The sequence below is a fragment of the Tyto alba genome, unplaced genomic scaffold, assembly GCF_018691265.1.
Source record: "Tyto alba isolate M040663 unplaced genomic scaffold, T.alba_DEE_v4.0 Super-Scaffold_33, whole genome shotgun sequence".
Taxonomy (NCBI): domain Eukaryota; kingdom Metazoa; phylum Chordata; class Aves; order Strigiformes; family Tytonidae; genus Tyto; species Tyto alba.
The window spans coordinates 17,706,357-17,729,767 of NW_024881308.1; the positions used below are offsets into that span (position 1 = coordinate 17,706,357).

The 23,411-nt window shown below is 66.8% G+C and overlaps 2 protein-coding genes across 7 annotated transcripts; both read right to left on the reverse strand.

The window, feature by feature from the left end:
* Nucleotides 1-99: 99 nt before the first annotated feature.
* LOC122154148 (iroquois-class homeodomain protein IRX-6-like) lies at nt 100-1,243 on the reverse strand. Its single transcript, XM_042800753.1, has 2 exons — nt 1,073-1,243; nt 100-729 (listed from the first exon to the last, which is right to left on the reverse strand). Exons 1-2 carry the CDS (start codon nt 1,241-1,243, stop codon nt 205-207), a joined length of 696 nt encoding a protein of 231 aa, XP_042656687.1. The 3' UTR covers nt 100-204.
* A 1,875-nt stretch (nt 1,244-3,118) lies between these two features.
* ZNF335 (zinc finger protein 335) lies at nt 3,119-13,173 on the reverse strand. Of its 6 annotated transcripts, none has more exons than XM_042801233.1 (28): nt 13,047-13,173; nt 12,313-12,544; nt 11,701-11,974; nt 11,240-11,317; nt 10,664-10,993; nt 10,390-10,524; nt 10,150-10,308; nt 9,779-10,037; nt 9,495-9,672; nt 9,287-9,399; nt 9,066-9,084; nt 8,742-8,858; nt 8,575-8,651; nt 8,289-8,449; nt 7,931-8,160; nt 7,742-7,850; nt 7,563-7,657; nt 7,148-7,434; nt 6,897-7,038; nt 6,436-6,825; nt 6,204-6,346; nt 5,700-5,839; nt 5,099-5,202; nt 4,896-4,973; nt 4,629-4,712; nt 4,386-4,451; nt 4,164-4,245; nt 3,119-3,794 (listed from the first exon to the last, which is right to left on the reverse strand). In XM_042801233.1, exons 2-28 carry the CDS (start codon nt 12,511-12,513, stop codon nt 3,676-3,678), a joined length of 4,170 nt encoding a protein of 1,389 aa, XP_042657167.1. In that variant the 5' UTR covers nt 12,514-12,544; nt 13,047-13,173; the 3' UTR covers nt 3,119-3,675. The 6 variants fall into 6 exon arrangements, with proteins under 6 accessions (XP_042657167.1, XP_042657168.1, XP_042657171.1 ...); XM_042801234.1 differs by lacking the exon at nt 13,047-13,173 and adding an exon at nt 12,924-13,011; XM_042801237.1 differs by lacking the exon at nt 13,047-13,173 and having other exon boundaries at nt 6,897-7,035; nt 9,794-10,037; nt 12,313-12,748.
* Between the last annotated feature and the right edge of the window lie 10,238 nt (nt 13,174-23,411).

The following is a 23,411-nucleotide window of genomic DNA, read 5'->3' on the forward strand; positions in this document are numbered from 1 at the left end:
ACTGGTGCCCCCGCATCCCCGGTCACATCCTCGCAGGCATCCCCACCACAGACAGGCAACACCAGGAATTCCAAGTCAGTCACATTTATTAGTGTCCTGCGTCCCTCCCTGCCGGGTCCCTTGGTTGTCTGTCCTGCCCCGCCCGTCTGTGGGGCTGTCCCCTCCCCACCTGGTCCCTGGGGACAGGTCTCGACTGCCCTGGCCCTACCCCTGCTCCTGCACCGCCGGGGAGCTCCCGCTCTCCCTGGGGGGAGATGCCAGCATCGCCGTCACGCTCCAGATCTTGGGTTTCTGAGGCTCCTTGCCTTGCCCAGGGCCTGGCCCCGCCGCGGGGTTTTCCCCGCACCCATCCTGCACGGGGCTGGGGTCAGGGCCGGGAGGGGCACCCGGCAGAGCCCCCTCGCCCTCGCTGTCCTCGCCGTCCGAGGCGCCGCGCGCGGCACCGCCCGCCTTGTTCTCCTTCTTGAGGCGCCGGCGGGCGTTGGCGAACCACGTGGAGACCTGCGTGAGGCTCATCCGGCTGACGACGGCCAGCATCACCTTCTCCCCCTTGCTGGGGTAGGGGTTCCTGGGGTGCCGCGCCAGCCAGGCCTTCAGCGCCCCGGTGCTCTCCCGCGCCGCCGCCGCCTTTGCCCGCCCCGGCTCCGCGGAGAGGGGCTGCCGGCAGCAGGGCGGGCAGAGCCCGGCGCTGGGCAGCAGCCCCGGCGGCACCTCGTAGGCTGGTGAGACCTGGAGGGGGCACAGGGGTGTCAGGGCGGGGGGCACCCGCGGCTGGGGGACGTGGGGGCTCAGCCCTTCATGCAGGGGAAGGTGCAGAGCTGGGTGCTGCCCGTCCTCGTCCTCTCCCATGCCCGGCCCCGCGCACCCCAAAGGGTCAGGGTGCAGGGGAGTGAGGAGGGGGGAGGCAGTGGGATGGGGGGGGGGGGGGGGGGGGGGCGGGGGGGCGCGGGCAGAGGATGCAGAGAACCCGGGACAGCAGCTCCCCAACCCCAACCACCCCACACAGCCCCAGCCCGGTCCTGGGAGGGGTCCCACATCCTGGCCCCCCCCGGAGCTGCCGTGCGGCTCTTACCGAGGGTGCCAGGAGGCTGAGGGGGGGTGGCAGCAGGCTGTAGCCGGCCAGCACAGGGCAGGGGCAGGAGCAGGGCAGGAGGGCTTGGGGGGGCCCCCGCAGCGCTCCCCAGGGCCCCCTGCAGCCCCCCAGCTCTCGGCCTGGGCTCCCCTCGCCCCGAGGAGCTGCCATGCTGCAGGGAGAGGAGCCAGGGAGCTGCTCCCGGGCGTTTTATAGCTGCCGGGGTCCGCGGTGACTGACAGCTGATTAGGGAGTATTAGCACCCACGGGAGCGGCAGCAGGATCTGGGGCAGGCGATACCTCCCCCTCCCCGGCTCCTGTTGGGCAGGGGCTGGCAGGGAGCCCCCCAGCCTCCCTCCCTGCCCGCCCGCCACCAGCCGGGAGGTGTCCAGGACCCCTGCCCCCAGGGTACGTGCAGCCCCCCGGGTACGTGCAGCCCCAGAGATGGGGCACAGCGGCACTGGGTGCCGGTGCACGGGGCCCACACGAGCCCCACAGACACCCACAGCCACGGGGACGCGGCGCACACGGAGACAGGCACGGGACACAGCACACGGCAGCGCCGAGAGCCATCGGTCCCCGTCCTTGACCCCAGCGCTGACCTGGCCCTGGGGCAGGGGTCTGCAGAGCTCCCCCCCCACCGCGGCGGGGTGGGGGCTGGCGGGAGAATTTGTGCACAGCCCGGTAGGACGCGGGTGGCACGAGGTGCTGCCCCAGCTCCCGCTCATCCTCCAGCTCGGCCGAGCCCGCGCCCAAGCCCCAGCACCGCCGCGCCTGCAGCTGGATTCCTGGCTGCAGAGGGGCGGAGGGGAAGGGGCCCCGCCGCCCCTGGGGACCCTCTGCCTGGGGGGCACCCGGCCCCGCGGGCACCAGGGCGTTCCTGCACGCTGGCGGAGCCAGGGGCAGCCGTGCAAGGGGCCCCGAGAGCCCACGACACCCCGAGCTGCCCAGCTCCTGCCGCCGCGCCTCCCTGCTCAGACCGGGATTATCCCACAGGTTGTATCCGTCATTAAATACCGACTAATAACGCTCTCAGGATATTAAATATGTAACAAACCCGCTTAGCGCTGGCCGGGGACGGGAAGGGGAAGGTCACTGGTGCTAATGAGCCCTGCTGCAGCCCCAGGCTCCCCACGGGCCCCTGGTGACAGCAGCAGGTCCCAGGGCCGAGGTGCTGGCACTGAGGGGGTCCTGAGCCCCCGCTGCCCCCCAGTCAGAGCCCCAGCAGCAGCTGCCAGAGCTGGTCCAGCCCGTCCCAGCCCCGTCCCCGTCCTGGGCTGGTCCCGTGCTCTGGGCAGCCCCAGGCGGGGACCGGCCCTGGCCACGGCCTCGCAGCGGCCCCGTAACCTTGTCCCCACGGGACTCCTCCAGCCCTAATCAGATCCGCTTTATGAGATAATGGGGCCGTAATCTATGAAAGCGCCTGCGGATTGCTGCGGCGTGCCTTAGCCCCGCGCAGCACAGCTGGAGGGGGCCGGGCACAGCTGGATGGCGACCGAGCCACGGGCGGGCAGGCCCAGCCACAGCGGGGCACAGCCCCGAGCGGGGGCCGAGCAGCGGGGTCCCTGGGGACAGCGGGCGCCCCGCGGGGTGGGACGGGGGTGCCGTCGCTCCGGGCCACAGCACCAGCCCCGGTGCCGTCCCCGGCCCAGCCGAGCCCGGCGGTCGCAGCACACCGGACTCCAGCCTCACAGAAGCTCCTGCTGAAGTTGGGTGGTTCCGGGCCTTTTTCCCCTCCGCAGATAATCAGTTTAATGCAAAAGCATAGAACTAAAACTCCGAGATTAGCTGTTATAATCACATGTAAATACTTCCAGACAATCCGCTCAGGGAGGGGCAGCGTGTGTAGTTGGGGGCAGAGTTACACGGGATTTAGGCTGTTTACCACTCGATTAATTTCATGCCTCCAGCCCCAGGCCCACCCGTGTCCCAGCTGCCCGGCCCGCTCCCCGGGAGCCAAGGTCACTTGGGCAGGAGGCAGGCGGGAGCGCGGGGCAGCCCGCAGGGAGGCAGCGGGAGGCTGAGCCCTCCAGGCAGGCACACAGGCAGGTTCCAATCCCTTTTTTATTCATAAGCATAGTCAAAGCTTGAGAACGTCAGAACCGAACCCCCTCCCACAACCACCTACGAACCAACTCGAGTCCATCCCTCTTCAGAAGAAAAATAGAGTATCTTCCAGCTCCGCCTCCGCCCGCTGCGGGTTCCTCCAGTCCAAAGCCCTGCTGCTGCCTGCCCGCAGGCGCCGGGGGGGGGACGGCTGCCCCCGCGCCAGGACCGCAGGGCTGCGCTCGCCCCCCCCCCCGGGATCCTCGTGTGCCAGGCAGACGCCGAGCCGAGTTTGGCCCACAGAGACATGATTCAGGAAAAGGGATTTCAGACCATCAAGTGCAACAGGCAAAAAGACCGGCCGCACCAGAGCACCGCCGCTGCTCAGCAGTCTGCTGGCGACGGCCGCCCGGGCCGGGGGGGGGTGCGCGGGACCCCCCGGGTGCGCGGCGCGCTCCGGCACGTCCCTCGTAGCCCCGAAGCGATAAGGCAACTGCTGGCCGAGGAGGCTCCTGCCCGGCGCCGGTGTCCCAGCGCCAGCCGGGCCCGGCCCGGTGCTAGTCCGCCAGCGTGATGACGTCGTAGTGGATCCCCTGCTGCAGCTGCTGGAGCTGCTCGGCCGTCGCCTCGGCCGCGAACACGCCCTGCGCCTGCGCCATCGCCGCGTCGGCCACCGCTGCGGAGGAGAGGGGGGGGTCAGGAGCCTGCCCCCCACTGACCCTGCACGCACCCCGCGCCTCCCAGCACGGCGACTCTTCTCCAGGGGAGGGGAGCCGGTACCGTTCCCAACGGAGGCGCTGGAGCAGACCTCCCCTCGGACACCGAGGCCGGCCGCTTCCCGGAATTACAGGGACGCAGGCGGCAAGGGGGCAACCCAGCCTCGCCCCCCCCCCGGCCCCAGCAGAGGCGCTGGGCTGAGCCCACGGCCTCTCAGGGGCCGCCAAGAGGCATCGCAAACTGCCCAGCAGAACCAGCACCCCGGGGCCTGGAGGGGGACGGGATTGCCAGAGCTACGCCCGCGCTCAGCCCGCGGCCCTGGTCCTACCGGAGACCGCCGAGTGCGCAGCCGCTTCCAGCTGCGCCTGCGTGACAAGCTGCTGCTCGGGCGAGACAGGCATGTACTGGATCTGCCGGGAGAACAGGAGGGTCTGGGAGGGTCCAGGTCCCTCCTGGAGCGCTGCTCTGGCCGCTGCAGCGAGTCACAACCCGACCCCCCCCCCCCCCCCCGGCCACACACCCAGAGCCCGCCCCATGCCTGGCCCCTCACCTGCGGCTCCTGGAGGAACTGGCTGCCCTGCTCGTACTGGATGTGGGTGATCTGGCCATCCTGGACCTGGGGACAAGAGCCCCCGTGCGGCTGCGTTAGGGCTACAGCGGGCGCCCCTGCCCTTGAGCACAGCCGTGCCTCCAACGGAGCAAGCCAGAGGGAGCAGGAGGAGGCTGAGCCCGCACACAGCACCCTCCCGAGCCCCATCCAGCGCGCCAACGGGGCGGACAGCCTGGGGCTTACCTGGATGTGATGTCCCTCCGGGACAACAACGTACTCGTGCGGAAGCAAGTGCTGCACACCGTCCTGGGCAATGATGTACTGAACCTGCAAACGCAGGGGTTCAGACCCAACACAAGCTCACTGCTGCCCAGCCCCGCCACCGCAACAGGGCTGGTCCTTGTCTGCCTTCTATGCCGGTTTCCACCCCACCTTCCCCACTGCCCCCAGCTCTCCCTGCTCCACCTGCACAGAATCTTTCTGTTCCTGGGACGTGGCCCCCCCCCTCACCTGGTTGTCAGAAGTCACTAAGTGCTGTACTGTCTGTCCGTCGGCTGTTGTGATCTCCTGGATGTACGTAGCCTCTTCCTGCAGGTCAGTGAGAGCCCAGCGCCGTCAGCGGGGGTGTCCCTGCCTGCCCACCCGAGGAGGAGGAGGAGGAGGGAACCCGCACAGCCCAGGGCGGGAGGACGAGACCGACGGGCCCGACTCACCTGGCTCGTGACGCTCTGCTCCTGCGCGACGATGATGTGCTCCTGCCCCAGAGCCTGCTGCAGCCGCTCGGGAGCCAGCACCGCCTGGCCGGACTGCAGAGCCGCTGGAATGCAGAGAAAGCCGGTGCGGACACCGCGGGGGCTGCCGGCCGGCCCCGCTCCCGAGCAGCCCCTGCCAGGTGCCCAGCGAGGAGCACGGGACAGTCTCTTAGCTCTGCTCGCAGAAGGTCAGAAGTTAAACCAAACTCTCCCAGCATGACGGAAATTAGAGGTCACTATGGGCAAGATGCAGCCCCCAGATCAGACCACGCACTCCGCTTCCCGTTTCGGCCACGAGGTGCCCACAGCACCCCTGCTCCTGCAGCGCGCTGATCTACCGGGACCTCCGTGGAGGAAGCGCTGCAGCCCGAGCTCTGCACAGAAGCACGACCACCAGAGCTCCCTGTGCCCAGCCCCCTCATCTCTGTGCCTGCCACCCTGACCTCCATCAGGGATCTCCCGGCCCCGGCCCTCCTCAGCCCCCCAGGCCGGGTGAATCCCCGCACGGGGCTCTGGCCAGAGGGAACCCGCAGGTCACCCCCGGCACAGGGACACATCTTACTCTGCAGGGTGGCCAGTGTGTCCTCGTCGCTGTTCAGGATGATGGTCTGCTGGGCAGCAGCCGTAGGCGCCCCCGGCCTCTTCCCCTCCGAGCTGTGCAAACGCTGCATGTGGAACTTGAGGTGCCCGTTGCGGTTGAACCTACGGGAGGAACGGAGCGAGGTGGAGCTTGCCACGGGCAGCACAGGGCCTCTGGGCTCTCTGCAGAGACCCAGGCCACAGGCACCACGAGCACATCCTGCAACACGGCCTGTCCCAGCTCCCACAGCGCTTCCATCGGCGCCCAAGTACTGAACCTCCCTCCGCAGAAGCTCCTTGGGGACAAAGCAGGGTCCACTGGCAGCAGGAACCATTCTCAAGGGCAGAGTCCCCTCTAACCGGGGACTGCTCCCAGGGGCAGGGTTGGGGCAGACAGCTCTTTGCTGGTACCCTCTCTCCTCCTGAGCCCTGGAGAGCTCTGTACAGGATCTCTCGAAGCAGCAACAGCCTCACAGACTTCACTCACCTCTGCCCACAGACCTGGCAGGCAAAGGGCTTCTCGTTGGTGTGCGTCAGCATGTGCCTGCGCAGGTCCTTCTTGTTCTTGGAGGCGAAGCTGCAGTGGCTGCACTTGTGTGGCCGAAGGCTGGCATGCTGGACCATGTGGCTCTGAGGGCAGAAGGACAAGCGCAGGGTCAGAAAGCCCCCGTTTCTCCAACCCTCTTGTTCCCAGGGCTGCTCTGTGCCAGGGAACCTACCCGAACCTCCGGCCAGAGGGTCGCCGTGAACGGACAGTCGGGACACTTGAAGGTGCTGGTCCCAGTGTGGGCCCTCTTGTGACTCTCCATTTCTGCTCTCCCCGTGAACATGGCTGTGCAAATCTTGCATGAAAACTTTTTGGCTGTGGATATCTTGCACGAGAGCTTCTTGGCCGTGGAAACCTTGCAGGAGAGCTTCTTGGCCACGCCTTGCAGTGCAGGCCACTTGACCTTTGGGGATGAGACTTCCTGCCCCTCGGAGGCTGGGGATAAAGACGAGTCCTTCTGGAGCTGCCTGGTGACACACTGCACCAGGGGCCACTTGACGCTGGCGGGCTGTGCCTCCTGGCCCTCCGCCGGCGAGGGAAAGGCAGCGTCCCCGCTGAGGGGCTGGGAGAGAAACAGCCAGTCACACCTGCTCACACTGCTGCCCGAGACGGGGAGAAGGCTCAGCTCCTTACCTCGATGTGATGGAACTGGCTCCCCGGAACGCCAGACGACATGATATAGTGATTGTTATGGTCCTTCAGAGCCTCCTCTGTCATCACAGCTTCACTCACCACAACCGCGTGGGAGGTCTCTGCTGGGCTCTCCTCCTCACTGCTGGAGAGGACAGGGTCAGGGATGATCTACCTTGTCCTCCTCAGCACTAAAGCCTCCTCACTTGAGGTCAGAAGCGCCTCCATCTCCCTGCTCCTCCCGCACAGCTGACCTGTACAGCGTGCCTGGAGCCTGAATCTCCTCACTGATGGGTGTGATGATGCTGTACTCCGTCATCCCGCCAAAGGGGATGGTGATCTGCTGCAGCTCCGAGCCACCCAGGGTTGCCTCCTCGTAAGCCTCCTGCACCAACGTCTCCCCAGCCTCTGACATGTGCAACGTCACCAACTTCTGCTGCTGCTGCTGCTCCTCAGCGTCCATCTCTGCCCCCTCTTCCTGTGCCGGCGGCTCACAGGGGGCCTGCGCCTCTCCTGAGTCACCCGGCTTCACCACTGCCACCTGCGGGGGACAAAGCAGCTCAGCCGGAGGGAGGCAAGGCTCTGCAAGACACCCCCTGAGCAGAACAGGCCTGGGAGGCCTCCTCCTGCCACCCCCCCGCAGGCACAGGCCCCCCCAGCCCTCCTCACCTGCAGCGAGCCCGTGGCCAGCTCTCGCTGAGTGCTCATGTTCAGCAGCAGATCCAGGGCAGTCTGCGTGGCCAGTTCTGCCGACCCAGCCACATCTGCCGGGGTCAGAAGGGGAGGGTCAGCCACGCGCTCGCCCACCTCCTCCCCGTCCCCACCCCCTTCCCTGGGACCCCGCTCGCCTTGTTCGTAAATGATGGTGGCCCCTCCCAGGGAATCCTGCGGAAGGATGGGGGGCTCTGCTCCCGGGACGGCCTGGACCGCGTGGTAGGTGACGGGGGCAAGAGGCGCCTGTGTGAGAGAGAGAGCTGACAGCACGGCCGGGGCCAGCGAGCACCAGGAGGAGACGGGGCACGGACGACGGCACTCACCGGCGGCCCGGCCTCTGGCTCAGCTGGGGCTTGCACCTGGCTGTGCTGCTGCTTCAGCTCCTCGATCTGCTGCAGGGTGAAGAAGGGGCGGCGGCGGCAGGGTGGCTCCTCGGGGTGCCTCTGTGCCCACTCCTCGAAGGAGTCGGCGTGGCGGCAGTGCACGTGGAGGCGCAGGTTCTTCTTGTGCTTGGTGGTGAAGTGACAGAACTCGCAAGCAAACGGCTTCCCTCCTGCAGGACACGGGAGGCGGGAGTCAAGCAGGAGGCTCCCAAGGGAGAGCAGGGAGGCCGCGACTGCCTCCTGGAGAACTGGGGGTGCAGGACGCCAGGGCACGGGGCAGGCAGGCAGCTCCCCTCACCCGTGTGCTTGACAGCCATGTGCGAGACCAGGAAGTCCTCCCGGAAGGTGGAGTACTTGCAAAAGCTGCACTTGTAGGGTTTGTCGTTCATGTGCGACAGCTGGTGGTTCAGCAGCACCTTTTTGTCCTCACAGACATAGTCACAGAACTCGCACTTGAACCTGCCAGGACAAAGCCCTCTGTCACAGGGGCAAGCCAAGCAGGGCCCTTCTGCCCTCCCCACGGAGGGGAGGCCGGGGCGCGGGCTCCAGCCAGGCGAGGCCGGGGGCTGCTGCCGAGCTCGTACCTGCGGTTGGCAATGGCCTGGATGTGCGTCAGCAGGTGCATCTTGAAGGTGTAACGCTTCTTAAAGGACTTCCCGCACTGCAGCGGGACAAGGCAAAGCAGCACTCACCTCCCATCCAGCTGCACTCACCGCCAGCACCCCCCCGGGCTGCGTCCCCCCCACCTCACCTTGTCACACATGTGTGGTTTCTCTGTGCTGTGTGTCTTCATGTGCTGGGTAAGCCTCTTCTGCATGGGGTAGATACGGTTGCATACAGGGCACGGGAAGGAGTTCAGCTTTGGGGGCTGGAGGGAGAGCACAAAGATGAGCTCACCTGGGAGGGGCTCACCAGTTTCCTTACGCTCTCCCCACTGCAGGACCTGGGCTGCCTTTCCTCAGGTGATCCAGTAACACTGCCTTCAACAAGGCACCAAGAATTTGTGGAAGACCCAGACATGCCTCTTCCCATATAACAGTGCTGAGAGACAAGCCAACAGGGTACTCAGACTCACCGGATCAGCTCTCTTTTTCCTGAAAAAGAAGAAAACACCCTTGCGTCAGTCACATCCCAAGTCCGAGCTCCTCTGTACCCAGACACCAAAACTGCCCGTTTTGGAAAGGGCCAGAGGTCAGGGGAAGGGGCGGCCGCGGCCACCCTCCCAGGGCAGGAGAAACAGCTTTAGTGCTGTTCAGCCAGGCTGCAAGACAGTCTCCAGGACTGCACGTCCCTTACCTGTCCCGGCTGTGCACTGTGGAGTGCCGGATGACGTCCTTCTTGTACACGCTGGTGTAGTTGCACTCCTCGCACTTGTAGGGCTTGCTGCCCACGTGGTTGAACATGTGCTCCTGTGAGAAGCAGCGTGGGGGCCGTGAGCCCTGGGGCTACCAGCCAGACTCGCGGGCGCGGGAGCAGGACAGACGGCAGGACAGACGGCGCTCACCTTGAGGGAGGACCAGCGCCGGGAGCGGTAGCTGCACTGAAGACACTTGAAGAGCTGCGGGTCATTGGCCTCGTGCGAGTTGACGTGGAAACGCAGATCATCGTGCGTGAGGAAACGTGAGCCGCAGATCCGACACAGGTAGGGCCTCATCAGGGGCTTGGGCGACTTGTAGTAGTACCTGCGGAAACAGGCGCGGGGCTCAGAGCTGTGGTGGCAAGCAGGGGCTGGACCGGCCCTGGGCACAGGCCAGAGGGCCCAGCGCCGGCTTGGCACACACCCCTCACCTGCGCCCCATGTACTTGCGGTATTTCTTGCCCAGGAAGCGGCGGGAGGGCCGCCCTCGCCTCCTGGGGATGACGTCTGCCTCCTCGGGGCCGGTGTTGGAGGAAGGGTCCTTGTTCTCAGAGTCGGACTGGCTGATGCTGGGCTCCGCCAGGCTCTCGCTGGCCCCGTTCTCCAGGCCAGAGGAACTGGCTGCTTCCGAGTTCTGCAGCTCAGGGCTCGGAGTGCTTTGGGACGTCACCAGGGGCTCCACCTCCGCTCCTGCTCGACAGAACACGGCACAGCTCAGGCGGACACCTTCCCTGCCAGCTCCCGGGCGCCGGCGTACCGCTCCCTGCTCCAGCCCAGGGCTGCTGCCCCCCGCCTCCTTCACCTTCAGGCAGGTCCTGGGGCATGTTCTCCAGACGAGGAAACTTGCGGGGTCTTCCTGGGCGTCGACGCGGCCTCTCCTCGCTGGATGTGGGGACAGTGCGGCCGTACTTGGGCTGCCGCCCACGAGGCTCATCCTCAGCTGGATTATAGTCACTGTCCTCTGGAGTTAAGGGGGCCAAAATGTCAGACAGAGACCGAGAAAAGACTAAGCTACGTAAGACGTAGGGATGATGAGTCCTACCTTCAGGGTCATCAATAGCACCAGCATCCATGATATCGTCATCTTCTTCTTCTTCTGGGACTTCCTCCTCCGCATTCTTTGGAGCAGACCCCCCCTTTCGTGGACGCCCTTTCTTCAAAGCCAGAGCTGAACCCACTGCCACAGAACAAAAACCCTTTACCAGACGGTATGGCAGAGCAGGTCCTTACACTCACACTCCTCCCCTTGTTTCTTCCCTGGAGAGAGCAGAGCCCGTCTGCAGTAAGGTAAGTTTTCCTCAGCCCTTAGCACACACCTGGCTGGAAGTGCCGCTCTTTCATGTGGTTAATCAGTGTTTTCTTGGAGACGCTCTTGTACTGACACATCTTGCACTTGAACTGCTGCACCACCACCACCTCCATCATCTCCTCCAGGGTCTCCATGTCGGGCTGGTCCAGCTCCTCCCCACCATCCGCCTCTTGGGCCTGATCTGGCCGTGCGGGCAGCTCCAGCACTTCCAGCTGCTCGGAAGGGTCTGAAGGACCGGGCTGGTCAAGGCATGTGGAGGTAGGTCCATCAGCAACAGCTTCTATCGCTAAGCTGTTGGCCAGAGCAGAAGTGGCCATCTGGGACACCATGGGGGCACCTGAAACACCAACACCAGCTCAGCCAAGAGCAGACCCTCGCCTGCATCAAGGGCTGCACCCACACCTGGGGCACAGGGCCGAACATGAGCTCAGTAACAAGCTCCCAACAGTCAGCACGCCCACAGGGACTCTGGCACAGGGGCTGTGGCCGATGCAGCTGGGATACCCGCCCCAGGCCCCGCTCACACAGAAAAGGCTCGGGGGCAGAGGCAGCCACCGCCGGACGCCCCAGGGCACACCCTTACCATCATCAGGCCCCTGCAGAATGAGGTACTGCGTGGTCTCTGCCCCGCCATCCTCCGCACTGGTCACAGCAATGCAGCCTGGGAGGAAGAGAAGGGTGGTAACTGCCAGACACAGGGGCCGTAGTCACTTGGGCTCACTGGGGTTCTCCCAGGCTCAGACATGAGCGGGAATGGGCGAGGAAGGTCTGGCTCCAGGGATGGAGCCTGCCCTGGGCTGCCGGCACCGCGGCTGAAGGAGCAGTGGGACAGAGTGGGGGCTGTCCAGCAGCTGCAGCAGCCACGAGCCTCTCGTCAGACCCTCCAGCTACTGCAGCGATGCAAGAAGAGAAACCCCCACTGACCGAGGTATGTATGAACATATAGCTACACTTCCCGCTCACCTCCCAAGGCCCGGCACAGCAGCAGCTCCCTTCCCCAGCCCCAGCACCCTGAGGGCGAGCGGGCCGGTCGCTCACACTCACTCTGGATGATGTCAGGCCCAATCGTGGACTCGATGATCTTGTCGATGGCAGAACCCAGGTCTGAGGAAGTGGACGCGGTGGAGTCTGACACGATCGTGGCTCCATCGGTGATGACGCTGGAGTGGACCAGGACTTGTGGGGACTCTGACACCATGATGGACTGGCTCACAGTGGAAACACTGGAGACCAAGGTGGACTGGGCGATGGAGGAGGAGTCTGGCAGGTAAATCCGGGGAATAGCATCTGTGCTGGAGCTGCTCTCTGACACCTCTTCCTGGTGGAAAAAAAAGAGGCCAGAGCAGCTCAGCTGAGAGAACTCTGCCAGGCCAGGCCCTCGGGGGAGCCAGCGTGTGCAAGCAACACCGGCGCGTCCCCGCAGAACGACCAGGAGAGGTGTCAGAGCAATTCCCTTGGTACTGCCAAGGGCCCTGGACCTCCAGGGCTGCTCCTGCCACCGAGGAGAGTTCTCCGTCTCGGACCGGCGAGCGGACACCTGGTCGGTAGCGTGGTGGCGCCCGCCTGCTACCGAGCCGGCTGCCGAGGCTCCGTTCGCCAGAAACACTGAGAGAAACCCGCAGGCACCGGCCGCCCCCCGCCCCCGTAAGCTCCTACCAGGGAGGCCCCGCTGCTGTCGGAGCTCTGGCCCACGCCGGAGTCATCCGCTCGGGAGAGGGGCCCGGGGGCCGAGGCGGCGTCGCTGCTGTCGGCTGACACGGCCTCCGAGGTCCCGACGCCCAGGCCGCTCTCCGAGGGCTCCTCCCGGGCCGCCTGCGGGGCCGCGTCGCTGCTGCTCTCCACCGCATTCTCCTCCATGCCCGCCCCGCCGGGGCCGCCTAGGCCGGTCCTGATGGGGGGGCGGCCGCCGCTGTCAGCGCCCGGACCGGGGGCCGCCGCCGCCCCACGCCCGGGGGTCCCGCTCGCCCCCCCATTCCCGGGGACCCAGCTCGCCCCGTTCCCGGGGGTCCCGCTCGCTGCCCCGGGGGTCCCGCTCGCTGCCCCATGCCCGGGGGTCCCGCCGCCGCCCGACCTCCCCCGCTCCCGTCATGCCCCGCGGCCCCGCCCGGCCGCCATCTTGCCGCGGGGTCCCCCCCGCCGCCGCCTCCGCGCGCGCGCACACGGCGGGGCGGCCCCGGTGCGCCGGGGCGGGGGAGCCGCCGCCGCGGCGGTGCGAGGGGATCGGCCGCCGCCCGCCGGCCCGCCCGCCCGCCGGCCCGCGCCCTCACCCGGCCCGCCGCGGCCCCGCCGCGCCTCCGCCGGAGCCGGCATCACGGCGGCCGCCATGCCCCCCCCGCCCTCGCGCCGCGCAGCGCTACGGGCCGCGCGGGCCCCGCGCCGGGACTACTTACCGCGGCCCCCGCCCCTCCCGGGGGCTCGCCGCTGCGGGGACGCGCTCCTCGTTCCGGCCTCCGCCGGCTCCCGGCACCGAACGGCGCCGCCCGTGGGTTGGTGGGGAAGGAGGCCCCGGCGCCCCACCGGGGCGGGGGGGGGGGGGGGACGGACTACTTTCTCCGCGGAGGGATCGCAGAGAAAGCACCGCGACCGTGCGTCATGGCGTCACGAAGCGGCGCCCGGGCCCTGAACGTCGGCGTCGCGCCGGGTTGCGCCCGCCACGTGACGAGAAGGCGGAAGTGGCCGCGGCGGGGCCGGGATCGGGGCTGGGGCCGCCGTGGGCCCCGCCGCCCCCGCCGTGGGCCCCGCCGCAGCCCGCGGGCGGAGCGGGGGCTCCGCGGCGGCTCCGCGGCCCCGGCGCTCCGGGTCCCTTTCTGCCGTGGGCGCGGAGCGCGGTCGTTCCCCTCAGCCGCCCCGGCCGAGCGGCGGGGGCATCTCCCGCGCCCTCCCCCGCGGCCGTTCCGCGCTCGGCCCCGCTGGCCGCGCAGCCTCCGCCTGCCGAGCGGTTCCTCGGTGCGGGGGTGGCACCGCCGCAGCTTCGCTTCGTCCGACAGAACCCAAACCCGCCTCTCGCGATGGCAGCTCTGCACCGGAACGATAGCCGTCGCCCTCTGTTCTCCCGCTCGCCGAAAGCCTGCCTGGGGCCCGTGGCAGCGGGTGCCCGGTTCGGCAGGCTTGGCTGCCGGCAGCACCCCCAGTGCCCGTGCCGGGGCTGCTCCGGGCTGCCCGGGGGCCCCCTGCACGCTGCGGGCAGCGGGGCTTTGCTGGCACCTCCTGCTGCTGCCCCAGCTCTCCCGCAGCCCCGCGGAGCGCGGTGGCGCGCCCTCTCCTCCAGCTGGGTTCAGACGGGGATGGAGAGCTCGGGCTTGGCCTCTTCTGGCCGCGGCCCCTGGCCCAGCCGGCCCCTGGCCCAGCCGGCCCCTGCTCCACGCGTCTTTAGCGAGCCCCCAGCTTGGGTGGCTCCTCGCTCTCACTGATGTTTTCTCATGTTGCAGTGCTCTAGTGAGCTTTGAGCTCGCTGAGATCTACTGCAGAGCAATCTGAACTTCACTGAGAACGTATCCAGGTTGTTTTTTTTTTTTTTTTTTTCTGGAAAGCAAGCCAACCATGTTGTGCCTGCACTCTTGTGAGGCTGGGGCATGTTTGGGCCGAAGCTGGCTGCTCAGTCCCCGTGGAAGGGACGCGCTGACTGAGCGAGGGGGGCCAAGGCTCCGCGTCCCGGGGCTGCCAGGGCTGAGCCAGCCCGCAGTGCGGCTCTGCCCGGAGCAGGTCTGGGCAGGCAGTTGCATTGTCTCGCTGGCCAGAACGGCCAGTACCGCGCTGGTGCTGACGTGGTGCCAGCTGCGGAAGGACAGACAGTGTCTCATCTGGCACGATCTGTGAGCGTGGAGGTAGCCTGCCAGGAATCCCAGCGACGGGCGTTGGGCGAGCGGGGTGGGCCGGGTCAGTGCTCTGCGTCGCTTGCAGTGGTGCTGGGCGAGGAGGGCTGTGGCGTGGTTCAGCCCCCCTCAGCCTGCGGCTCCTCCGTGGGGCTCTGGGGGTCCCTCATGTCCGTCCGGCACCTTCTGTCCCGGGCGAGACTTCCCGGAGGCACCGTGTGCCTGGCAGAGGAGCTGCTGCTGAACTGCCGGCCTGGCGCACGCACATCTTCCGGCTGTTTTTCAAGCTAATTAAATACATCCTTGAAAGGTTTATGCCCTCGTCTGTCACCAGCGAGACCCGCGTGGGGCTGGCCGCACGGGCGCTCCTGCAGCAGCAGCACTGCCTGACAGTGACTCGGGCACCGAGTCCGGGTGCACAGCCGGCTGCTGCGACCACCGCCGTGCCAGGAGCCGAGCGACATCAAGGGGGGGTTGTTTTTTTTTCCCCATTACTCCTCTTTAGAGCAACCCTGCGTAGCTCTGCAGTTGCTGTGGAGGGAGTGGAGCCAGGGAGGACATGGGGGGCTCCTGTGGCAGATGTCCCCTCTCCGATCTCTCTGCAGCTCCGTGGCTCACAGCGGAGGAGCCCGGCGCTGCCTGTGACCAACCGTGGGGCTGGCTCTGTCTGTGGGCTCGGGGCACCCCTGTGCTCCCTGCTGGGGAAGCTCCGTGTTTCTGTCAGGGGGGTGGGTTGGAGGAACCCCTGGCAAAAGGTGCCTCGCAGGCAGAGCTGAGCGGATGGATTTGTGTCGGATGAGCAGGTTTTTTCGTTTTGCCTTCAGGCAGCTGCTCTCTGAGACAAGTGAAGGATTTTCCCAATGGATGGATGACGATTCCGGGGCAGAGCAGCCTGACCGCTGGGGGCCTCAGGGGCTAGTGCGGATGCCTGACGCTGGCTCGACTGATGGAAAGTTTCTTAAAGCTTTCCTGTTACCCTGCAGAGATACCCCATGTCCTCTGTCTCAAGGGATTGTACCAGCAGCAGCTTTGCTGAGATGGGTAACCTGCTATTTTTAAAAATGCTCTGTGCCCCCAAGCAGGGGTGGGCAGAGAATTTTCAAGCCAGACAAAGCACAGCTCCTCTCTGACAATGCTCTGCCATTGCGGCTCCCGTGCCTGGAATCATTTACGGGCCAAAGAAAACACAGAGAAATCTCAGCAAGAGGCTTAAGAGACTCCAAAAATGGATGCGGCACGCATTGGATGTGTGTCCAAATACCTTAGCAGGGGGAGTGCCAGGTTCAAGGCCTTTGGGGAACAGGCTGAGAAGACAACACAAACGCTTGTGCCTGGAGAACGAAGCAGTGAGACTCAAGCGGGATTTAAAGCTGATTTTTAGCTGGGCAGTTGATTCTCTGCACCGATGGGCTGCCCCAGGTGGGGGAAGGTTTCCCAGCTCCGTGCTCGCCAGCCTGGGCACGGCGCTCGGAAAGAGCCGCAGCCGGACACGCTGCCGCTCGGGGCAGGGCGAGAGCGGCTCTGGCCGGGGTCCTGCTCTCACCGTGCCCCTCGGCCACGCTGCTCTGCCCCATCCCCGGCAGCAGATGGTTCCCCACGCTGACCCGCCCCACGGGCTTGCCCTGCTCCCACAATAGCTTCCCAGTGAGCTAATGGCTTGGGTCAGTGTCCCAGAATAGGTGGTGGCTCGTGCTGAGCGCAATGCCCAGGGCAGAGCCCCTCCAGCCTCCCTGCAACCTGAGCCCCTGGCCTTCCGCAGTCAGTGATTTTGGTCTGTTGCTGTTTGTTCCTCCTTGTTTCCTTTTTAGAGAAAACATTGCTGGCCATGTTTGTGTAGCTGCAGGGCATTAATCCACATCAACCAGGCTCATATTTATATCCCACCTGGGAAGGGCAGTTGCATCAGCACATTTTGTAAAAAGTTGAGCAAAACAGCCCTTGCTGCAGGAAATGGGTTTTTTTCTTCACACCAGATTGCTTCACCACTCGGCTCCTTCCCAGCAACAGCAGCTCCTGAAGAAGGTGCCTGGGGCTCTCCCGGGGCATTGCTCCGTGTCGGGGTGTCAGGGATGCGGGATGGCTTCCTGCCGGGCACCGCTCCGGCCCCTCCACCGTGTGCCCGGGGCTTGCTGGGCCACCGGTGCTTCCACGGGGAGCAGCCTCCCTCCAGTGCCGGCTGTTCCTGCTGGGATCTCTGCTCCCCAGGGCACTGCCGCGGGTGGGAGTGTTGTAGGATAATGCTCCGTTTTGGTGTGGCCGCCAAAGCTGCGGCTGAACCCGCGGCCACGGGGGTAATGCCACCCTTGGGCTTGGGCAGGAGCCGCTCCCAGCTGCTCCCCGGGGGCTCGGAGGAGCAGGCGAGAGCCTGTGGCGAGGTCACTTCTGTCCTCGCCAGGTCCCCGTGGCAGGAGGTGGCTCGCTGGCCATGGGCACGGAGGGGCTCTCGGTGCCCTGCTACCGCTCTGCTGGGTGCTGCTGCCTGCCGGGGGGGACCACGGGCGCCCACCCTCCCGCACGCAGGCTGGAGTGGAGCCCCGTATGCTGCCTGTCCCCTGCGAATCCTCTCGTGCCCGGGTTGGAGCCACAGCTGCCAGCCCCGCAGGGCTTCGGGACCATCGGTGGCCTTCCCGGGATGTGTGTGGAGCTGCAGAAAGCGAACCCTCCCCGGCCCCTCCTTGCCTGCCAGAAGTGCCTGTGCTGCTGGCTGTTTTTTTTTCCCTTCTGGAGGGATCCTGTGGCTTCCTTCCCAGAACCTGAGACCTCGGAGCCACGGTCCAAGGCCGCCGGCTTCCACCCTCTCCTGTGCTGCTGATTCATCACTGCTGGTCAGTTAAAAAAGGGTAATCAGCAAATTACTGAAATATAAGTAAAATAAACAAGGTGGGCAGGAGAACTGTGTGTGTAGCAGGGCCCCAGAGGCCTCAGCTGCGTGCTGTGCCGGGCTGTTCCCATCCTCTGTGCTCAGCGCCGGCGCCGGGCTGTGCCCTGCTGAGCACCCATGGTGTGGGGGAGCTCAGTGCCCCGGCGCTGCCACGGGGGTCCCAGCCTGTGCGGCCCCACAGCTGGGACCCCTCGGAGCCGGGCGGTGACCTGGGCATGGTGTTGGTCTGGTCGGTGCCCCTGCCCCATGGGAGGGGGTCACTGTTCCTCCCGGGGCTGCTCTCTGCTGCGTGGCACTGGGAGGTGCCCGTGGGGCTCGGGGCAGCCCCCCAAAGGGCTGGTGGCTCTGGCCCAGGTGCTCTCCACCCTTCTCCTCCCCCAGCAGCTCTCCCCAGCGTTGGTGCTCCCACAGCCCGTGGCTGCCTTCCTCCCCTCCCGCGGCACCCGGGCCTGCAGAAAAAGTTTTAAAAGGTCCCCAGGGTCCTGCAGCCCCGGCAGCTCCCCAGCTGACAGCCAGGCCGTTTGCCATTCCGCGGGCTGCCTGGGTTTTGTCCATATGCCTGTGCTGACAACTGAGCTGCTCTGAATTAATTTGGCAGCAAGCGTTAGAACAGTTGTCAAATGTTTTACTGAAATCCGAGCATGTTGCATCTACCACTCTTCCTTCTGCTTCTTGTAGTTTACAATTAAATACAACCAGTTTTGCCCATATTTCACCTTCTACAAACCCCCGCTTCTTGTTCCTGAGCCGCTTCGCCGCTGGCAGCCGGCGGGTGCCTGGCACCGCGTTGTGCCCTTCGCGCCCCGGACAGGCAGGCAGGTTCGCCGTCATTGTCACAATTGCTGCTCTGCCCATTTTAGCAGGCAGCTGCCGTGCCCATCTCACCGCCGGGGAACAAAGCGCTGCCCACCCGTGCCGTGCCGTGCCGTCTGACACTCCATCACTGTAGCTGTGCCTCAAAGAGCCTGTGGCCGCCCAGCCCTGTCCTGCCCCGTTCCCCTCCCGGCCCCTGCCTTACCCCCCGGGGTGCAGGAGATGGCCTCCGTGGGCCTGATCCTGCAGGTCACCCCGGAGGGGATGGCCCCGAGGGGATGACCGCAGCGGGGCCGCCCGTGGACACCCCTTCCCAAAGCCACCGCAGGTGACAAAGTCTCAGTGCTGCCCCGTGCAGCCCATGGGGGCCAGGGCAGCCCCCAGCCCCTGCCCCCCTCTTATGTGTCTGAACACACTGTGGTGCGTGAAAGTTGGGTGGAAAGACAGTTTGTCAAAGCTGGAGGCGAAAGCTGAGACAGGACAAGGTTCAAGGGACGGGACTGAGTTTACAGCAAAGCAAGTCATGAAACACTCCCAGAGCCCCACGGCGTTTGGAGCTCTCACACCCGTTTGCTACAGCCCCGGGGCTGCCGGGCTGTTCGCGCCGCTCTCGGGCAGATGGGGCAGCCTGGGCTGTTTTCCCTCTGATCAAAGGTGATTTTGGATGCCGCTGCTGGAGGCTGACTCCTTTCTTCAAACCCGTCCTGGATTTCCCACCTCAAGGGCTTCCCAACAGGCAGGAGCGTGGTTTCCTCTCCATCCCATGGCACCGGTGAGCGCAGGGGTTGTGCCGTGCAGTGAGGGCTCTGTGGGGTGCTGGGCCCCCCCCCGGCATTGGCAGGGCTGTGTCTGTCAGGGAGGCTGTGCCGCTGTGCCGGCCGCCGGCCCCAGTGCCCAGGAAAGCAGAGCGCAGGGTGGGAGATTCCTGCTCCAGCATCGCTGGGGGAGCTGAACAAACGGGGGTTCCCGGGGTGGGAACGGGCCGGGGAAGGTGTGGAGGGGGGATGTCCCAGCCCAATGCGGGGAGGTGACTGTGCCGCCCACCTGCGTGCCTGGAGCCGGTGTGATGGCTGGCGGGGGGATCCGTCATGTGCGGTTTGCAGCAGGGATCGGTGCTGCCCGGGCGGTGAAACTGCAGTACTGGTTTCAGTGCCTGCAGGGAGGGGGTGGTCCGCCGGGCTGACACCCGCTGCGTCACCCTCGCCCAGACGAGAGGCTGCGGAGAGCAGCGGCGCTGGGGCAGGGGGGCAGGACAAACAGGGGCGAAGGATTTGCGCGAAGCTGGTGTTGAGGGAGTGGGGAGTTCCCCAGGTGAGGCAAAGGACAGGCAGGGAGGTGTGCGGGTGCACCCGCAGGGCTTCGGGCAGGCAGGGAAGGCATGCGGGGCCGGGCACTGGCGGTGCTGGGAGCACTGTGGGGCTGCGGCACGCAGCACGGTTTGCCAAGAAGGGTCCTGGGCCCAGCTGGAGGATGCAATCCCAGCCCACGCACGGCCCTGGCGGCGGGGCAGCAGATGCTGGAAGTGTGTGCAGGAATGTTGTTTCTGTCTGGAGCCCTTGAGCAGGAGCAATGGGGCTTCCAAGCCTCTGACGCAGAGCTGCTCCCCGTGCCTTTGGTGCCGCGCCAAGGGTCCCCGTGCCCGGGATGCCGTGCTGTATGGCAGGCTGGTGCCGACCGGGGCAGCCGGTGTGTGGGCAGCAGCTCTGCTCCCTGGGCACGGGGTGCTGTGGAGCCCGTGGGATGGGAGCAGGGCTGGGCTCGGGGCGGTGGGGCCGGCAGCTGCGGCCGCCCGGTTTGGCCGGGGACACTGGCCGGGGAGTCTGGCTGTGCCGCGATGGCCGTGGCACTGGTGCTTCCTTTGGCGGCTGCCAGGTCCGAGCTGCGTCCTGCCCTGGCATGGGTGCTGCTTCCCTGCAGCGGCCGGTGCTTTGCCCTCCCCAGCCCGGTGCTGTCTCACCCGCACAAGATGCTGACTCCTTCCCGCCCCGCTTCCCCTTGCCGCCGTGCTCTGCCGTGCCCCTGCCCAGCCCCTCGTGCCGGGAAGGCGCCCGATGCCGTCCACACGCCCGGGGCCAGCCCTTCGCTCCCGCGTCCCCCCATCCCCCTCTTTCGGTGCCCCGGTGTGAGGCAGTGACTGTGGCAGCTGCGTGTCCCCTCGCCTCGCTGCTCCTCAGCCCTCCCACCACGTTTGCCACCCTGGTGCACCCCACGGTTGTGGCTGTCAGACCTCTCCCCTAGCTGGCCGGTGCCGTGTTCCCTCCCCAGCTGGCCCCTACCCTGCTCGTCTGCACTGGGGCGGGGTCCAGGCCTGGCTCTGGGGGTCCCTGGCTCCATCCAGTCACCCCAAACCTCACTGCTGGCCTGGCCAGCACCTCCCAGCTGGAAACCTGCAGCCTCGCAGAGATGCCACTGTGTCCCGCCAGCACGGAGCCAGGCAGGCGTCCGGCCCCAGCCGGGGTCCTGGACTGGCTTCCCATGGGGGTCTCCCCACGGTGCCCGCCTGTGTGAGGGTGGCCGTGAGTAAGGGCGTGGGAAGGGTCTGTGGTGGCTGTTTCTTCCCCTTTCGGCAGCGGTGACATGCAGCCTCGTGGCTCAGGCAGCCGGCTGGGATGGAGGACATCCGCATGGGTTTTTCCACATCATTTGTCCTTACGGGGTCTCTGGATGTAACTGGTGCCCCTGGGCAGAAGCGAGCTGGATGCAGCACCTGAGTGCTCCTGGGGTCCCTGGCACCCAAAAGCCCTCCCCTGCCTGCTGCGCTGCCCATGCTCACCGCTGCCCTCCTCTCCCACCAGCGCCAGCGGCTGCCCTCAGCATCCCTCCGCATGTGCCCATGCCGAGGGACCCGCGCCTCGGCCCAGCTCCCCGGCCTGGCCCCGTAGCCCAGCTGGCCAGGGTTGTCCCACACGGGGCCGGGGCTGCCCATGGGGTTCATGCCAGCAGCGCCGAGCCCATCCCCACGGAGTTCCCCTGCCCAGCGCTCAGGCTGCCGGTGCTGCCAGACGCGGGGGTTTCCCTCTGCCCCAGCCCTGCCCCTGCTCCCCACGGAGCCTCCAGACAGTCACCAGAAAATCCCCCGGGCCGGTGCCAGGAGGAAGCTGGCGAGTGAGGCCGTGAGTCAGTGGGAGAGACTGGGCCAGGGGGCAGAGCTGCGGCCAACAGCCCCCCGCCGGGATGCCGGCTGCCCAGCTCGAGGATGCCCAGGACTGTTGGCCTGAGCACCCCAGAGCTGGTGCACCCCGGAGCCAGGTGAAGCTGGGCAAACGCGGGCTTGCCGGGACGAGCTGCGTGGTGTGTGCAGCCAGGGCTCTCATCTCCTCCTGCCATCGCTTGCTCCCCCCGAGCCCCGTCCCTGCCAGCGTGGCTGTGCTCCGCGGGGCCGCAGGCGATGCGGTACGGTGCGGTACGGTGCCGTGGTGCTGTGCCCAGGCTGTCAGAGCTGTGGCTCCAGCATGCGGAGGAAACAAGGGATGGGAACAGCGTGGGAAAGGCCCAGGGGATCTGCCTCAGTGCCGGGAAGGCCAGAGCTGGATCTGTCCCCCCTGGCTTCACCCCGGAGCTGGGATCAGATGTCCCCTTGCCCGGGCTGTCCCAGGGCTGCATCCTCCCAGGGGTGCTTTTGCATCAAGCTCCCGCACCAGCTCCGTGTGCTGCGGGCTGAGGTCCTGGAGAGCAGAGGACACGGAGCGGTGCCTGCTCCCCGCTCACCCCCGGAGCTGTTGGCTGCAGCGGGGGTCTCAGGGCAGAGCCCCGTCCTCGCCTCGGCTGCCGGCCAGGCAGGGAGCACGGGCAGCCGCTGCCTCCTGCCTTGCAAAGGGCTGGGCCACGCACAGGGGTGAGGGGTGGCAGGCGGGACCCTGCAGGGAGGGGGGGCGGTGGGGGCGACCTGGCTGTGGGGGTCCCTGGCCTGTGTCCCACCCGGAGGGGGCTGTGCATGGGCACTGCGGGCTGGACGTGTTTGTGACACCGGGGCGCGGGATGGCGGCTGCTTGTGGAGCAACTTCCTCCGCCTGGGAACCGGGGCTGCTCTTGCAGGGCTGCGGCGGGGAGTGAGGCAACCCCGCGATTTCTCAGCGCCGCTTCCTCCCAGCGCGGTTTGTGCTGCCTGTGAGCTCCCCGTGCCCGGCCGACCGCGGCCCCGGTGCTGGGTCCCGCCGGCACCAGGCACCCACGGCTCAGCAGCTCCCCTGCACACAGCTGGGCCGGGAACAGCGATGCGGGACCCCAGCTGGGCGAGGAGGGGTCTGGGCCAGAGCCTGCACCCCCGGTGAGCCCCCTCAGTGAGCCCGTCTGCCCCGTGCAGGTGATGCTCCCCCAAGGATGAGCCCTCCCTCGGGCATGGGGGCTCCTCCGCAAGGGCGCAGGGAGGCACGGCCCCTCTCCTCTCAACATCCCCCAGCCTTGCTGGGTGCCAGTGTAACCTCTTTGTCCTCTGTCTGGGCCAGGAGCTGTTCGTTGGGTTCAGCCAGAGCCGGGGTGATGCATGGGGAGGTGGCTGCAGGGGCACAGCCTGGGGCGTTTGGGAGCCGGGAGCACAGGGTACCGACAGGGGTGGGGTGGCCGGGGGGGACCGTCCTCCCAGGGACAGCTGAGGACTCCGCGGGACCCCGTCAGCCCGGCGTTAGGGGGGACCCATCCTGGGACCTGTGTGTCGGGCAGCGTTGCTGGGCTGCACCGGCCCTCCCGCCTCCCCCGGCTGACGCTGCGCCTTTCCCCCCACTCTGCCATCTGTTTTCCTCTCGCTCCTCATCCCTGTTTGCTTTCCCTTCCACCACTCTCATTCCCACAAGCGTCGGCACTTTGGGAGAAGCAGGAAAACACTGTCCCATGGTGAGGTTTGTGCTGGGCCGGGTGGGAACCTGAGTCAGCAGCGCCCTGTGGAGCGGCCAGCGGCGAGGACAGGGCACCCCTGTGTCCCACGGAGTGTCCCCAGGCACGGAGCTGCTCCTGGGCAGGCGCTGCCCCTGGTCCCACAGGGCTTTGCTGGGCGGCTGCTGGAGAGTGGGCTTAGAGGCACTCGTGGGGTGCCGGGAAGGCTCTGGCCACTGGGGTGATGCAGCCGCAGTGGGGGACATGGGGATGGACGCTGTGTCCCGGTGCGGGCCGGAGCTCTGGTGTTCAGCTCCCAGGCAGGCGGGTCGCAGGCACCGGTGCTCTGGGCAGGGGGTCTCGGGCCGGCTCTGCCCGCGCAGCCCAGGCGCCCACCCAAGCCCCCACGGCTCCGGCTCCAGCAGCATCGGCCCTCAGCC